We start from the raw sequence: 18,649 nt of genomic DNA on the forward strand, positions 1-18,649 counted from the left end.
AAAGTAAAATGCATGCTAATAGGATTATTTGTTTATTCTAACAGGAACTGATAATTAAAAATCTAAATAGAAATACAAGTTGACATTTCGATTTATAAAAAACACTTATCACACTTTTCGAGCATAAAATAAATTAATAGTAGCAAAACAAGTAGAACAAAATAAAGTAAAATACATCACAAGTCAAAATAGTCATTGTTTGTATATACTTTCATGTCCAAAACGTTCAAAAGGAAACACAAAAAGCAATAATAATCTAATGAACTATTTTTTCAAATAAAAGAGACAAAACATATGAAATAAGTAATTTCAGGTTAGAAAAAAAATCACTTTTGAGTTTTCAAATCAAGTAGCTGCTACTTGAATATGAAAAGTAGGGGGGAAACATTTGGCTAACTGAAAAGTAAGCAATTTAATCTCCAATCATGGATAGTGAACATAAGTTTTTAAACACACATTTGGCAAGAGCTTTTTCTAAAATTGAATAAACATATCAAATATTAGCCGCCACAAAAGAAAATAACAACACACAATACTTCTAGATTATAAATAAATATGCAAAGCTATCTGGTTATAAGGCAAAAACAGTAATATGAAAAAAGTATTTTTCACTCATCAAATATGAAAACCACATCTAAAATGCTATTGTAATAAACAGTAAAATATTTATATATGAATACTATTAGTCTTATTAACACAAATTAATTTAGAAAAATTAACACAAATTAATGTTTAACAGTGAACATTGAAATGTATGAAAATAAAACAAAATACACCCAAACCTCTTTTTATGCTGTGAATAGGGACTGCATAAAAAAAAAATTGTTCAAAACTTCACCAGTAGCTTTAAAAAGTTGTTTTCGTAATAGTTAAAAAATATTTTTTTAATGCGGTGGATAGAGACTGCATAGAAAGAAGTCTCACATAGAAAATAACCCAAAATGTTGTATTCAAACGAAATAAAAAAAAAAAACAAGTGATGACAATTTTGCTGACTCCCGAAAAATTTCCCGAATAAAGAAATTTTTGGGAGGTCACACTGACTTCCCATAGGGATGCCACTGTTGTCACTTGAAGATACTCCCTTGCACTCGTTTTATAAATAATTTCCGCTCCTTTTATAAACAATCTTCATAAACTGCACAAAAAAAATCGCACAAATAAAGACTGCACAAAAAGAGGTTTGGGTGTAAATAAAACTGATCTTTTTCAACTCCAAACTTTGATAGTTTTGTATTAATTTTATGATGAAGTATAGAATATATGTTACCAACATATTTGTTTCCTTTGATTTATGTGTGAATCTGCTTTTTCTCTCTATGTATTCATTTGCTAGCATAAAAAAAAAACGATGGTCATGAACAATAAGTCAAAAATTCAAATTAAAATAACAAGATTACATATAATACACGGTTAAGGTGATCAAAAATCTGGTTAAAGGTATCCTGTCCCACAGATACTGTTATGTCCTCTTTTCTGAAGTAGCAGAACGGAATTCAGAATGCTTCAACCCAAAATCACCTAGTGGACCCTTTTAAGCATTTTTTATTAATAAAATAAATGAAGCATAGTTGTAAATAACTATGTTCAATTGCACAAAATTGCAGATTACAGCATATGCATGTTTTGGGGTTACAAGGAGCTCCCTTTTCAATGCAAAATAAGTGAGCTTATGGATGAAAAGCCATTTGTCGGATGTCTTTTCACACTCATGGAAAGGATATTTTCGCTCATGAATTGTTTGTTTGCTAGCGAAAAAGCAGAGTTGCAAATTGCAGTTCTTGATTTTCAAATTGAATTGTATGAAATTACGCCCAGAATTTTTTTATTACTTAACGTTTGCGCCTAATGTTATTCAAGTGAATTTGTACATTAAAAACCTACATTAGTTCTTGTCTTTTAAATGTTCATTTCTGTTTTTATCTATCATTAACTATTCATTTTTTTTTTAATTTTAATGAATAAGTAAAAAGGCCAAAATCTGTAAATGTCCCGTTTGGAGAGAAAAAATAAATGGTCACCTTATACATGGTTTCATTACTTGAAATTAACTACTTTTAAATAGACAATAGTAAAGAAAATATTTCACAGGGGATAAAAGTGCACAACAACAGAGGCATAAAATACCATCTCTAAAACAAATTTGCAGCAAATTTCTGTAAAACATGTTTTTAGAGTAACAGGAAACTCTTCCGCAGAAACAGACAAGTGAAAAATAATAACAATGCACGTAACTCCTTTTTATGCACTGAGTAAGACACTAGGTCTTGCCAGCACAAAGGCATTTTTTACTAGTTTTAACTAATAAGACATTGATTCATATTATGCAGTAACATGATCCGCACACTTGCAATTAAAATAATTTTGAATTAGTCAAGTCAGACATTTCATGTAAAAAAAGTCAGATGAATATTAACATCTGCTTGATAAAATCAATTAAATGACTAAAATCACCCCCCTCCCCCCATCCTTCATCCTCCTTTCAAAGAGTGGAGAAAAGCAACATTTTATTTCACCTTAAATTATGTTTTTATTTGATTATTTATAATCAAAAACGGAAATGACCTGAATTGGAATATACATAATAAAAAAAGTGAAACAATTTACAGATGAATACATAAAGCTATGATGCACGGAGATTTCTCTTTCAACATTAAAAATTCAGTATTGAATGTCAAGCTTAGCTTTGGCAAGAGAAAGCAAATGAAAAGTAAGCAAAACACATAAAAATATTGCAAAGCTATTTTCTAGCATTATACCTAGTACGTGGTAGAGCTACATAATAAATTAAATCTATGAAGCATACTAAAATTGTATATCTATGTGTAAATGATGCATATTTGATATAGGTATGAGCAAATGAATTCGGTCATGCTTAAAAGTCTGACATGCAATTGTAACTACAGAAATAATTGTTTTGCTGCTTATAGTTATTCTGTAAATTGCTGAACAACAAAATAACAAAAAACTACAACAATAATTTAAAAGTTCATATAAATTATACATTTTTCACACAAAATAACAACTTAGCCCAATATATTGCAGAATATCCTACACTTTGCAGCATCTTGATCAATGAAAGCATCTAACAGCTGGAAAACTGATGTCAATCACAAAGTCCATTGGATCATAAAAGCACATGATTTTTCACATTGATCATATCAGAAAACTGAAATATAATACAGAAGTTAATTCAAGAATTTTAAAAAATGATAATGAAAGCACTTTTTCGAAACTAACAAAAAAGAAAAAAAAAGAATATAACAATTACAAAATATATTATAGAGTGTTGAGTAAATTTTTTATAACCTAATCAACATATTGTTTTCCAAATTCAAAAAAAAAAAAAAAATCTTCTAAAGGGGAGGAGCAAACAGTGAAATTACATTTTTTAAAATCAAACAAGCAGCTGAAAACATTATATCAATTGCTTTCCAAGTTTAGTCTTCAAACATTTTAAAACTTTCTATCATCCCCCTGAAATATGAAATTAAGTCTCTCATATATTCAGTAAATTACCGCCCTTTAGCTAGGGCTAAAGCAGAAATACATGAAATACACCGCCAGCTCAGTCATTTCCAGCCGAGGACTGCAGCTTCGTTCTACAGTCACTTTCCTATGCCGGGCTGTTGAGTGCTAATAAGCACGAAACTGCAGTCCTCGGCTGGAAATGACTGAGCTGGCGGTGTATTTCATGAAAGTCTCTCATGTTTATAAGTTTGTGTCTAAATTATTAAATAATTCCGCTACACCAATATATACATAAAATAAATTCACAAGATGATTTTTTTAAGTGATACATAACATTTTGGAGGGTGGGAAATGTATTATTATTGGAGGGGGGGGGGGCATTGTTGAAGTTTCTTAATTTTCAGATTGAACCCTTCTATATCATTAGAAATGCTTCAATGATCACAATAGTATTATTTTTTCCTGTGTCATCTACATTGAGTTTTACAAAAAATCTTCTAAGGGGAGGGAGCAGACTGCAGTTATTTTTTAAATCAATGTTATTTATATCAACTGCTTTCTAAATTTAGTTTTCAACTCCCTGAAACAAAAAACTAACAACCAAACGCAGACCCCGAAGTGGTTTTTTGAGGGGAAAAAGTAGGAAATAAGGAATCAAAAATTAAAAAAGTAGGAAAAGTAGGAAAAAAATCGCTTAAAAAAGTAGGAAAAAATAGGAAGAGATAGGACTACACACACGTCAAGACGACTGACAATCATTAGTATGGAAAATAAACTAGTGGAAACAAAGATAGTAATTACAAAAATATGAAAATAAAATCTAAACAAAGAAATACCTTTCACCAATACAGTAATAAAATTTTTAAGTGTGAAAGAATAAAATGCAATATAGCGATCGCAAAAAAATAAATAAATAATAATAATAATAATAAAACTTCTATTTTGGTTCAATAAAACCATTTTTGTTTCAGATTTGTTTTGTCAAAAACGAAAACATTCCTTCAAGAGCATCCATTTATCATTTAAAAATACTATCACTTTCAGTTCCTGTTATCATAAACTATGATACAAAAGCAAAGCAAATATTAAATTAGTTTTAGTCAAAAATAATCAGCAGTTGACATGCATTCTTGCATAATCAGAGGCAGATGTTTGAATTTGAAAAAAAAAAGGGGGAAACGACTGAAAATACAGAACTAAAATAAATGTGTTCTTAAATATGGGGCATAAAATTTATAACAAAATAATTAAACTAAATAAATAACGAAATAAGTCAACTAAAGGGTTTGTACTATGTTATGTATTTTTAGCATTCAACATACATTTTTGTTTCAGGCACGTCATTTATGGGGGTCAATTTCTCCCCTCCCTGGCTTTGGAAAATTAATGCTTAGCTATACAAGTTTGTGCGTTTTTTTTTTGTTTGCAGATAAAATTTGCATTCAGTATACATCCTTCGCTAGCCACCTCCGGGGGGGGGGGGGGGGGGGTTCGGGGGAGGGAATCAAAGTGATGAGTCAGTTCTAATTTTAATCAAGCAATAAAAACGAATATTGTTTTAATGGTTTGATGATTTTTACCTCCTTCTTGTTTCAAAATTTTTTGGCACGAAAATAAAAGGAAACATCCATGCATGGTAAACATAACATTTTTATCAAAGACAAAGATCAGTTACTAATGTTTCTATGTACATAAAAGGGAAGGCAAATAGTTTATCTCAATCCTCACCATACAACAAAAATATTCATTCGGATATTGTTCACGAAATTGAGAGTGAGGAGGGGAAGCACTTGGCATCAAATGCCTGCATATATCTCTTTCTCCCCCCTCCCTTTGATCAGGCGCAATAAGTACAATAACTTACAGTAGATACGCCGCATCGGTATAATTGCCGCACCCCGAAAAGAGTTAAGAGTCTGTCAAAAAAATTTTAAATGCTCAGAAATGTCGCACTGCCAGAAACACAGCACATAAAAATGATGAGAAACTCCTCGATATTGATGATATATCAGAGTAGAAAATACCCATTAAAAAGAAAAAAAAATGCATATTAATTTGTAGCTCTATCTCCCAACTTTTAAAAATGATAAGAAATAAAAACAAAATATTGCATTTAAATTGATTTTGATTTTTTCTCCAAAAATTGGGAACGTTTTGCCCATCCAGGTTTTGCCGCTTTTTTTTTTTTTTTTGCAAATACACTCTTTGCAAGGAAAGAAAATGAAATTTCATAAATTTTATAATCATGTTTACGATTTAGAATGAACAATAATCATATTTATGTACGAAAAAAGTTTCCGCGATTATTTTTGAAGTGGTCCGTTTTTGCGAATTTCTGTTAGATGTCGCTTTTATGTTGTACTAACATCAATAAAATATGTACAGTATACAAGTGTTTCCGTTTTTGTTTCCTTATGTCCTTTTAAGGTTTTACATTGCCTTTCTGTTTAAATAGAGCTCCATTTCACTTGTAATCATACAAAAAATTGGCGAATAGGAAATTCGGTTTTTCCCGCATTTTTTGAACAGTCGGCCGTTTACTTTAATTAAAGCTTCTAATTGATGGGTAAATAATATATAATTGCATCAGAATGTGCCAGTATCTATTTTTTTTTTTTTTAGTTTCGTTAATACAGTAGGACTGAAGTCAGGGCGATAAAAAGAAAAGTCGATCATAAACGCCGCAACGGCAAAAAAAAAAGTCACTTACGAAAATTTAACTTTTAAACACACAAACGCCGCGGCGTTCCTTCCAGAAATTACTATAGTCTAGTCATTCAATGAAAAGCTAAGGATCCGCTTGTTCCTTTTACTTTTCAAAATCAAAACATGCAGAAAATTATCGGCGCGGCATTGTAAAAATAAGAATCAATGCACAATTAGAAGTGCTATACTAAAGAAAGAAAAAGTAGGAAAAAAAAGGAAAAAGTAGGAAAATAAGGAGAGAGCTCTAAAAAGTAGGAAAAAGTAGGAAAAATAGGAACTCTTCGGGGTCTGCAAACGGCACGACCTTGAGGGTCACGGATTTGGACAAAAATCTACATATAGGTTCATTCCCACCAGATATGAGCCCGGGTGAAGCGGTTTGACTGCATAGGCCCCGGTTTGGTTGAAACGAGGGTCCAAAGTTGCTAGTTTGGCCCCAGAAATGCAATGGCGTTTCCATTGGAATTTCAGACTTCGACACTGTTGGATGTCCCTACACATTTGTCATCTTTTGTTAGTACAAAGAGTGGAAGGGAGAATACCTATTTATTAATGGGCATTATTTAAGTTACTTGAAAAGTCGAAACGATCTTGTATTTATGTTTTTGCATGTGCCATGTGCAATAAATTAGTTTTTTCTTATCATTGAAAATATCTTTGATAGCAGACGATAAATATCAAGTTAAAGTAAATGTTTTCATTAGCAAACGATAAATACATTTTAGTAGCAGAGAATTAATATGAAACTAAAATAATTAGTTTCATTTGCAAACGATAAATATCCTGTAACCAGGGGCAGCATTTCAGCATTTCGTTTGGGGGGTCGAGTTTCTTGATCATGAATTTCCTCAGAACTGTATAAAATACATATTGGTTAACAAGAACTGATAATTAAATGGTTTTAATGTTAAGAATAATTAGGTTTGTAAAGAACAATTAAAATTTTTTCGACCGAAGCTTTAAATTAATTTTGTTATAAGTTATCTCACAAAATATCTCGGTACTAGTTTTTATTTTCTAGTAAAGTTTTAATCTGTTATTTTTGGAGTCAGAAAGAACAGAAAATTTTGTAACTATAGTTAATCAATATCCAATGACTTAATTTATTGCCAGTATAGCTAAAGAGGAAGGTCTTGCTTTGCCTCATTGCGCTTCGAAGGCAATTCTTTAACCTCCTGAGACACGAAAGTCAAAATTGGTTGACGTTCAGTTCTCCTACAACTTTCTGGTTGTGTGCGTAGTTTTTTACACCGATGAAGAGGCTCCATTATTGTAGCCTTGAAATAGCTATGTGCTGTATTTTCGTGTAAATTTGTGCTTTATTTGCGTCGGTTTTTCAATTTAATCACGGAAGTCATCTTTCAAATGACTGACCTGATTGAAACAGTCAAAAAACCATGGAAGCAAGAAAGTTATGTCAAAAAAAGCACATTTCCTTTAGATTCCTCTCTTTAAAATAACCAAGAAAGCTTTTTAAATAGGCTAGTATTTATTTTGTGTCATTAAAAAGTATAGTCACAATTCACAAAACAATTCCTCTTCCCTCATGCTATTACTTATAAGTGTAATATTTTCTTTTTCGCTTTCTATAATCAACCTACATAATATTGAAGTTAAGACCAATAATAAATATATCTCATTAAATCCTGTCTCAATTTCTTGAGAAACTGAATTGATCAGTTTATTCAAAATATTGGTTTAATATTTTGACTAAAATTTCATCTGGGTTTTGTCACCTCTTCCACATTGGCATACATTAAAAACTGTTACGAAAAGTTCTGTCACAAAGTTCCACACCTGGTTCAAGTATGCATTAATGCGAAAATTACTAAGAGTTTCAATTGTCAATCCAAGAATTAAGATTAGCGATTTAAAATTTTTATGATAGAGTGTAGCATTTATCAAAAAAAAAAAAAACTGCTGCGCAGTATAAATAAAGTATACAAAAAATTCAGACAAAGGCACACATATTAAAATGACATCAAATTTTTTATCAATGAAAAGGTCGCTTTCCAGTAATTCTTCCAGGGGGCTTTTATAACTCTTGAAGACCATCTTGTGTCACTCAGAGATTGTCAAGTAAAGAGCCTCAAGATACATTTGTTGATGTGAAAGTATTTTTTGATGTGAGATGTTTTTCAAAAATAGCATATCTTTACAAAAAGTTTCCATGAAAGCATATGATACACCGAGTTGCTAAAATGTGTTTCTAGTACATGGCATCAATAAATACTTACAAGCTGAACATTAAGTTATAATATGAGCATAAAAATTTATGTAAAATGACATGGAATTTACGCGTAAAAATTGCACAGTCTCTACACTGTACGGGTATCTCATACAAGATGCACCATCATAACATAGATTACTCAACTTTGAAATATTTAACCCATATGAAGAGATTACTTCTTTAGTTAAGGCAAACACTTATCCTCCATCAGTTTTTTCTGTTCTGAAAATTCAGGCAAATGATTTTCTAAGGTATCTAAATTGAATTTTACCATTTTATATTATTCTTAGTGAAAAATTTGGGGGTGCAATCGCCCCTCTCGCACCCCCTATTTGCCGCCCCTGCCTGTAACTATGTTGTTTTGGCATTCAATTTATTGAAATTAAAAGTAATGTCCAATTTTAATTTGAGAATCACTTATTAAAAATTGGTATTCACCGTAATTAATTCAAAGGTAAGTGCATGAAAATGATTCATACTGAAGTACAATAGCAGAAAAAGGGGAAAAAAGAGAAATTCTAAAGGACACTCCATTGCATTCCTGGGTCCGAATTATGAACTTTGGATCCCTGTTGCAGACGAATTAGGGCCTATGCAATCAAACCACTTTACCTGGGCTCATACCTTGTCGGAATTGACCTATATCTAGGATTTTGTCTAAATCCGTGATCCTCAAGGTTGTGCCGTTTGGTAGTAAGTATTTTATATTTATAAGCTTGCGTTTAAATTATTAAATACTTCTGTTACCTAATCTCACCTCCCAATTTATATAAAATAATCTAAATTCATGATTTTTTTTTAAGTCATAGATATTGCATTGGAGAGTGGGGAAAGTATTAATATTAGGAAGGGGCATTGTTGAAGTTTTTTTTAATTTCAAATTGAACCCTCCTGCTCCCTATATCATCAGATATGCTTCACTGATCACAATGATATTCTTTTTTTCTGTATCTTAAAAATTGAGTAAATTCTTAACATTTTACTTGTTTTCGATTGTATGCCGTTAAATTAGAAAAATGGAAGATTTAATATCTCATTTTTAACACCAACTTGGCAATACATTGCCAAGTTGCAACTTTAAAAATGTTACGTTGATCTTAAGAATTTAATAAAACTTTTTTTCCCCAAAATAAATCATGAGGCATCTACATTACTATGAATGCTTAAATAGCAGTCATACCAAAGATTTCAATAGTAAACAAATTCAGCAGTTTACAGTGAAATTCTTACATTAAACAAAATCAAGTCATGTGAGAAGAATCCAAATAATTATTTTTAAACAGAAAAATTACATCTAACAATGCCGTTTGTCACTAAATATAAAATTAAACATGGTTTTCTCTATTTCATTACAGTGCTTTTTCTTTACTAATAATAAAGCTGAAAGTCTCTCTGTCTGTCTGGATCTCTGTGATGCGCATAGTGCCTAGACCGTTCGGACAATTTTCGTGAAATTTGGTACAAAGTTAGCTTGCAGCATGGGGGCGAAGCGATTTTTCGAAAATTCGATTTTGTTATTTTTCTATTCCAATTTTAAGAACATTTTACCGAGCAAATTATCACAACATGTAAGAATAAATTACGAAATTATCATAACGTGGAACCGCAACATTGCAAATGAATATAGCAAATTGGCAAGAAATTCCTCATCCATTATTTGTAAATGTACAGGCAAACCAAATGACCTTTTAATTTTCAACTAAGAACAAAGCCCTGCGGATACCACAAGTGCTGAAATAAAACGAAACATGATAACTTTAAAACTGACAGGATTTTGCAAACAACAAAATGAAAACAAATCCATACCATTGATTTTAGAATCACTGAAATTCATCATCGGAGCTCAACAAAAGTATTTTCTCTCCATACTGCAGAGGGGGAGGTGCAGCTTGTGCATTATTTGCATTGGTACTTGCTGCTCTCTTCCCGTTATTTAAATCTTCAGGATTGTTGGCAGCAGAATCGCCACTCATCCCCGGCAGAGGGGGTGGTGGAGCAGTATACTGGGTGTACTGCTGATACTGAGGATGGAAATTATGTATGGCATCGTTCATGATATCTTTTGGGTTCATAGTTTCCTAAGGAACAAAAAAAATAATACATAACACCAAAATAATGTATTGTATTAAAATAATAATCCCAGGAATTTTTTTAAAAATTACTTAACAATATTTTCACTGGTGAAAAAATCTGAAAAAAATCAAATATTACACTTTTTCACTACTTTTACTTTTTTTTCAATCTGTAAGCTCACAAAAACTTTGTTTACAACTAAATTTCTGAAAAAAATTATGCTAATTGGTTTTCTTGTTTTTTGTCAGTAGTCACACATGCAATATAATAGTATTATTTGAACTTTTCTTTCCAAATGATGCATCAAATTAAAGCATACTTATGCATTAGTTCACAAAATTTCATTAGGAAGAGTTTTATGTAATCTAATAATATTCCAAAAGCATTGGCGTATCAGAAAAAATAATTAAAACTTCAATAGTTTTTCACAATAAACTAATGGCCTCATTAATTAAAAATTTTTTAACAGTTTTACTCAAAGAGTTTTTTTTTTTTTTTTTTTTAAAGTTCTAAGGGTAGAAACTGGAACTTTGCCATGAAGGCTTTGCTTCAAATCAGATAAAAATGTCCTTGAAAATTAACATTTTAATTAGTATCTTAGGTAATTCAAGTCTCAGAAAAACAAAAGTTGCCTAAACATGATACCCGAAAAATTATGACTCTACCTGATTCAATCATCATTTCTCAAATGTTTGGAAGAACTACAGTGACATATATACATACACAGGGTTGGCAAAAACCCGGGGGTTTTTACAAAAGCCCATGGACCCAGGGTTTTTTTCAATAAAACCCAACTAAAGCAGGGTTCTTTTTGTCTTTTTTTAGGGAAAATGTGGGTGGGGTAGTAGCATATTGTAGCGTTACTATATGGACAAAGCACAAAAATTGTCTTTGGGTAAAAAAAGCTGGAAAATTCAGCGTTTTCTGAAGAAAAGTAAAAAAGACAACAAAACCCAAGAATGGTGAAGTTTCTGATTTTTTTGTTTCCATGATTATCAACAGTTAAGGCAGAGTTACTTCTCGAGTGATAAAATCTATTGTTTGTTTGTAATTACTACATTTTTTTTTCATTTTACTTTATTGTATTTCATTTTGTTATGCAAAACTACTGTTGAACCTCAAGTAGTTTAAATCCTTTTTTACTGAATTCCAGCTTAATCAAGACATTTCTTTGAATTTTATGTTGTCTGTTTTTCTATTTCTGTGTACAGAGCAAGAAATATTTAACTTTTTCGTAAGATAATGAAGATACTGTACATCCTTTTCTGTTTTCTGTCCGACCGTTTGAAAACCTTTTGAAAACCTGTTAGTTTCTAAAAAATATATCTTGTTTATTCGAGATTTGTGACTTGTTGGTTTGCAGAAAATAATTCACATGAAAGCCTTTTAGCTAGAGTAGTTTCCTCTGTTTAGTCTACAAATATTGAGAAAATCAGACATGACAGGACTTAGTCAAGATAATTTGAGTTATTTATTGACCAGTTAAAGAAAAAAGTTAAATATATTTATTTAAAATCTTTGAAGTATTTTTTTTAGTGCTGCTAAGAGTTAAGAAATACTATTAAAGTTCAAAATTCATTTTCTATGTCCATTGTCTGTGGTGAAGAACAAATAAAAAGGAAGTTTAAATTGTGAAAGTATTTAAATTAATTAATTTTTTAAAAAACTTCTCGGAAAATTTTAAAAAACCCAAAAGTGGGCTAAATAATGGGTTTTTTTAAATGGGTTTTTTCAAGAAAACCCATTGGGTCCATTCCGGCCAACTCTGTACATACATCATACATACATACATACAAACATAGATACATACTCTGCGCATCTTAATAAATAAAATGAAGCTTCTATGTTAACAAACCTTCAAACTGCTTGATATACTCTGCATAGTTACAGATCTTCCATAACCATCTGTGGCAAAGCCTGTCATGTAAACATGATGAGGAAAGGCACATCTAAGAGCCAAGGAAGCAAAAAACATTTCAATGCAAATAAGGAAATTTTGATAGCCAGCTGATACTGTACCAGCACTTGCTGTAGGAAAACCTCTATTTGAATAAATTGGAGATATAACTCCCCCTTTTTCTAGGATAGCAAGGACAACACCTAAACAGGGGAAAATACATAATCAATGAATTTTCTATGCCTTACAAAACACTTTAAACAAACAAATAACATATGTAACAAAGGCAGTAGAAAACTTTGTACAATGAAATGAGTAAAAATATCCCAATGTGTATATACAAATAAAAGCATTTAAAAAGAGTTTAAAAACTCTGCAAACAGCTGTTTCGGGGTTATAAAATCAAACCCTTTCTTCTCTGCATAAAAAAAAGCAATGTCATTTCTCGTTTACTTGTCCTTGGTCGGAATTGGTTGTTCCATCGCTCTTTTTATTCACTGAAGAAGAGGTTTGTTTTTATATTTGTATATATTTACATGTTGTCATATTATTACTCAAACAAACTGGAATCTAAATAATGTAAAAAACAATTGCAAAAACACAATTACAATTGTAGACACATGTTTTGGGCAGGCCCATCCTTTAGGGAGTCGGGACAGTGACTTTGGGAAATTGATGTAACATGTGCTGGCATTTACATGTGTATTGTCTAAGCATGGTTTTTGCTGCTTTTGAACATAATTTACATAAGTGTTCCTTTGAGACGAGTGGGGCCCTAGCTTAACGGTCACTTCCTAAGAAACCCAAAAAAGGTAGGGCAATAGGGGTCCCTCATTGTGTACCCTTTGCCCCCTGGAAAAATTTGAAACGACAGGTCTGGTTTTGACGTGACTAGGAACACTTTTACTTATTGCCAATAAAATGTGCTGATGGATGAACCATAAGCTTTTTTTTTTTTCTTCCTTCTTTCTTTGAAAAAAAAGCTTCCTTTTGTCCTCAACATACATGTCTGCAATTTTTACTGTGATTTCCATTTTCAATTGTTTTCAAAAATTTTAATACTTGGAAAAAAAGCCCAGCTTTCAATATTGAAAGCTGAAAATTATGGTGACTTACACATAACATTTAAGACTTCACATGAATTAATTTAATGAGAAAAAATTGAGTGCAAAAGGGAGTTAAAATATAAATAGGGAAGTTGCAACCTATTAAATGTTCATATTTTGGCTATTGGATATTGTTAATTGACCCTCAAAACTAAAAAATTCACCATCGCCGAATTTTAAAACACCGTGGTTGATTTTTAATGAATTTTTAAAAATCCACGCGCAAAAGTGCGCGCTTCTGAAACGTCACGAGCCTACGTCACAGGGCGCAAACGGGCAGCCTTCCACTGAAGATCCTTTGTTTTCGCTAGGAACATTTTGAGCGTGCTGATATTTTTATTTTTTAGAAATTCAATAATCCTTTTGAACACACTATGGAGGCTGGATTGGTTAAAGCACAATTTAAATAATTTTCCTCAAGTAACATCAATGAGATATTCGAATATTTTCGAGAGGATGAGAGGTTTATAATGTTCCAGAAACGCGAGGAGTTAAATGCGAGGAGAAAGCCTTTTACGTTTCGTCTTCGAAGTCGAATGCGTGACCTTCGCTTCCCCCCTATCGGAAGAGGGGATGACATCACTTCCTATGCCATTTGACGTCACAAGCGCTTGAACTTTAAAAATTAATTTAAAAAAAACTACTTATCGTATCGCAAAAATTTTTACACCTATGATGTTCATACATGTTACTCTATCATATAAAATAAAATTGAAAAATCGAAAACTTCCCTATTAGGTCTGTACAGGACCTGAAATTCGGCACTCGAAAATAAGAAAGGATTAAAAATCCAGAAATTGAGTTTTTTTTTCAATGAAGTAAAAAAAAAAAACTTTGAGGTTTAAAAAATATTATTATTTGCAGGAGGTAAATATTTAGAAACTTCTGTGAAAAATCTCTTTTTTTAAAGAATTTTGTTGTCTTGATGAAAATTCGGGATATTTTAATTATTAGGGAGTGTGGGAGAAGGGATCAAAAATCGGGAGTCTCCCAGACAAATCTGGACAGTTGGCTATGCAAAAGTAAGCGGTCTGTTTTCAAACTGGAATCCAATGAAGATTTTTTTTTTTCAGTATTGTCTTTGAAGCTCCCATTTAAAAATTTACCATTCAAAAATTTGACATACTATCAATATTTCATTCTCCTGATAAGACAAGGTTTTAACTGCATTCAAGTTGGTATTAAGAAAAACCAGCTTGAAGTTTGCAGAGAAATCATAATTTTGTTATTATACATTTACATTTTCATATTCCATAACTTATTTGGAACAATAAACAAAAATAGATTGACAGAAATGCTTGATTTTTTTCATTTTAGAGCACAGCTAAATGCCGTTAGAACCTTGTTCAGAAGAAAAATACTTTGCGAGTGTCATATATAACCTACAATAATAATGGAAATAAAATAAATTTCACAAACCTTGCCAAAATGATAGGAAAATAACTGATTTAATAGTGCAAAATTTCCACACCGGTTCATAAGGAGTAAGAAGTTCTTTCGTAGCAAAATAAAATAATACCATTCCATACAACGCTAAAGTTACACTAATGTTGTATATTATGGTGATGTATAAATAACCACTGTTGGGACTGAAATAGAAGAAACACAAAGGAAAAATTAAATATTTTCATTTCAAAAAAATTTAAGCTAAAACTTTTGCATACATTTAGAGCAATGTGCAAATCATGGAGTATAAATGCTTAGGAGCTAAATCTCTGCTTCCCAAAAGTGGCAACAAAATTTCACTTTTCCAGAGTATGCAGCCTCTGCCTGTGTAAATAATTCGACAAAAACTTAAGTGTTTCAGAGTGAATCTGACAATTTTATTTTTGCCAGGAAAAATCAAAGCTTCAAAAATATATAAAGAAGATTTTGCGCACAATTACTATGCACAATGCAGATTACATTGTGTCTCAGAGAGTAATTTTAAGCTTATAATTTGAATTTCAAAAATAGTCACTCTGATGAAATCGAAATGCTGTGAGAAAAGAGCCTCGAGGTACCATGCAATCCCCCCACCCATCATCACCATGACAACCATACCCATCTATTGCAACAATCCTGGCGGAGCAGTGAAATTTTAGAGCTATTTTTAGGTGTTGCCAATTATAAAAGATTTTGCTCTTTCTTTATACTCCATGTGCAAATATTTTAACAATATTTTCAAATTTTCCACAATGTTATAACTATATTTTTATTTTACTACTCAAACTAAGTTAATTTTTTTAAAACATTCTTTGCAAATAAAACAAGATAGTAATATAAGTTAAATCTATTAATATAAGTTAATATAAGTTAAATCTTAAATCTTCTCTCTCGTGCCATGCAAAAAAAATTTTTTTTTTTTTTTCCCAAATTGCAAAAATAATTTACAATTTGATTCAAAATGAACACAGGGGTCATTTACATTTTGAGTTCAGATTTGTTAAGGTATCAAAAAATCTACTCAGAGAAAGGAAATTTTTAACAGTAAGCACATTTCCGAATGTAGAAATTACCGTTTTGTAGCTAGCTAAAATTGCATTAAACAGCAAAATGGTACTTTTAATGATTCCAATAGGCTCATAGGTGTTATTATCTTTGTCTTAGGAAAACAAACAAAAAGAAAAAGAAAAAAAAAGGACTACCTTTTTATTGCATTAACATACACTCTGATTATCTGGATATACAATTAGGTGACTTGAAATATATTTCTGATCATACTACCACAAGCATTTTTAACTGGAAGCTAAATAAGTTGTTTTTGAAGTATATGCATTAATATAAACAATTATTTAGTTAAGTTATAACCAGGGCGTATCAATGCAATGCATGTACAAAGCAAGAAATAACATGGCAACTAAATTTTTATGGTGGATGAAAGCTTATGCATTTTTGTTCAATAAAAAAAATTATATCTTATGTATGCATCTATGACCATAATTTGTATAAAATTTGGTTTTTTTGAATAGCAAAGTAAAAGTGTGTCTTTTTCATGTCATGCCGACTTTCTAAAGTCAAAAAAAAAAAAAAAAAAGTGACAGAAAAATTGGTAGCATTAAAAATAATCATTATGATCATTAAACGGCTGATTATCAACAGAGGATTAATTGGTAACTGATATTCGGTCAATTTGCTTATTGGTGCATCTTTAATGTCCCCCATATGTACAAATTATTAGTCTTAAATAAAAACATTTTTTTTAGAAAATTGTTAGATACATAAAAGGTTACTTATCTATATAAATAAAACATAGAATATATGTGTGTATGTTCCCTATACAAATCGACAGTTTACATCGGATCTTGACCAAATTTGGCAGTGAGGTACTTGAGCATCCAAGAAGGAAAGTAGGAAAGTTTTCAAACATCAAAAAAGAACCAAACCGTTAAAATTTTAATTGTAGGACCCGAAAATGGCATTTTTAATGAGAGGGCGAAAAAATGCTCACAAAAATTAAAATAAAATATCCTTGGAAATGTGCATCAGATAAAATTGGTTGCATTGTTCCAGGGTAATTGAACGTTTATAACTGTTTTTAACTAATTTCAAACTAAAATGTAGGTAACCATTCAATTAGAAACTCATTGTTGAACAATGCTTTTATTAAAATTTGTAGCGTTAAGAAAATCATTGAGAAGAAAGATCTGTTGCCATTTTTTTCTTGAATATGAACAAATAAAATTCTTGCTTTTGTTTTGAGACTTTTCCTGCAATCGTAAGAATTATAAATTTTTCTTTTTGGTTATTTTTCGGTAATGTGTCGAGAAATTTTACAATTATTTTCTTTTTTTAAAAAAATTCAAGCCTGATTGTTGAACATGCGTCACTTGACATAACTTTATATGGTACAAAGCTAGGCGATGTAGCTAGTATTCAAATACATTAAAATTAAAAGCCTGAAGTTTAAAATTCCTGCATTAAAAGGCAAACATACACATACAAACGTAACACTGGCAAAAACAAAATGAGCAAGCAATAATTTTTCAGTTTTTAATCAAATTATTTTTATCCTTGAAATATATTTTCATATAAAAACCACATTAAATTTTATAGATTCCAAGCTGATGAAAGGACCTAAATTGAGTTTCAAATGAATTTGTTTCACCATCACCCCTCAATTAATTATCAACTACCAACTGGGATGAAGCAACAACACTTATAGTGTTAAACTTTCGCTTTTTACCTTTTTCAAACTTTACCCAAATTTTTGCTGAATGATGCAATGATCATATAAGGGGATAATTTTAAGACACAACTCTATAGATTGGTAACGTAAACCTTAATCACACTAAGCAGAGAATATTGTATAACTACATCTAAATTGCAAAATGATTTTTATGTGTCATTGACTTAAATTTAGTCATAAAAATATTATTTTCAACAAGTGTGAAAAAAAAGCAAAATTTTACCTCCAGTCACCATCAGAATATTTCCCAAAAGGTTGCAAAATTAAAGTAATTACAGACATCAGTGGTTTCACTGCACAAAATTGCAAAGTAGCCTAAAAATAAACGTTAAGTATGTAACTGAACATTCAAGCCTTAAATGAATGAATCATCAACATTTTGATGCACAAAAAATGCAAATTACAGCAGACACGCATTTTGTTGTTACATTGAACACCTTTTTCAATGCAAAGAATTAAGAGCTTTTGGATGAAAAGTCATTGTCATGCTGTCAAGTCATCGTCAAGCTTTCCTTAAATGGCTTTTCATTCAAAAGCTCACACTTCTTTGCATTGAAAAAGGTGTTCCTTGTAACAGCAAAACACGTGTCTGCAGAAATTTGCAATTTTCGCGCATCAAAATGTTGGTAATTCATTCATTTAATTTTCAAGCACAAAGTTATTTATTCAGTATGTCAAGCCTTGTTACCACAAATAATAATTCAATGAATTTGAAAGGAGAGTATCAATTACCTGTTTGCAAAATCGTAACACTCCAATAGTATATGTTTTGCCACCGAGACAACATGTGCCGTATAAGTAACTAGACCTATAAAAACATAAAAATAAAAAGATCAATATTGGAATATTACAAAAACTTAGTTGCAACTAGATAGAATGGATTTATTTAGAGATGAACATGGAATGGATTTAAGTGTCTGAAACTTTTTGACAAGTATTCTTTCTTAAAGAGTCAATGGTTGATCCAGTAGAAATTTTGCTACACGGTAGCTGCCGAT

The 18,649-nt window shown here is 31.0% G+C and overlaps 1 protein-coding gene across 1 annotated transcript in view; it reads right to left on the reverse strand.

Annotated features, from left to right (window-relative positions):
* Nucleotides 1-3,067: 3,067 nt before the first annotated feature.
* LOC129217635 (transmembrane protein 184B-like) overlaps nt 3,068-18,649 on the reverse strand; it is a 41,390-nt gene continuing 25,808 nt past the window's right edge. The window contains exons 5-10 of the mRNA XM_054851965.1: nt 18,384-18,459; nt 17,875-17,966; nt 14,903-15,072; nt 12,336-12,580; nt 10,214-10,485; nt 3,068-3,169 (exon numbers count right to left, since the gene is read on the reverse strand). Of these exons, the coding sequence (XP_054707940.1) occupies nt 10,228-10,485; nt 12,336-12,580; nt 14,903-15,072; nt 17,875-17,966; nt 18,384-18,459 (841 nt within the window). The 3' untranslated portion in view covers nt 3,068-3,169; nt 10,214-10,227. The remainder of the gene's footprint in view (nt 3,170-10,213; nt 10,486-12,335; nt 12,581-14,902; nt 15,073-17,874; nt 17,967-18,383; nt 18,460-18,649) is intronic.

Source organism: Uloborus diversus, chromosome 2, assembly GCF_026930045.1.
Source record: "Uloborus diversus isolate 005 chromosome 2, Udiv.v.3.1, whole genome shotgun sequence".
Taxonomy (NCBI): domain Eukaryota; kingdom Metazoa; phylum Arthropoda; class Arachnida; order Araneae; family Uloboridae; genus Uloborus; species Uloborus diversus.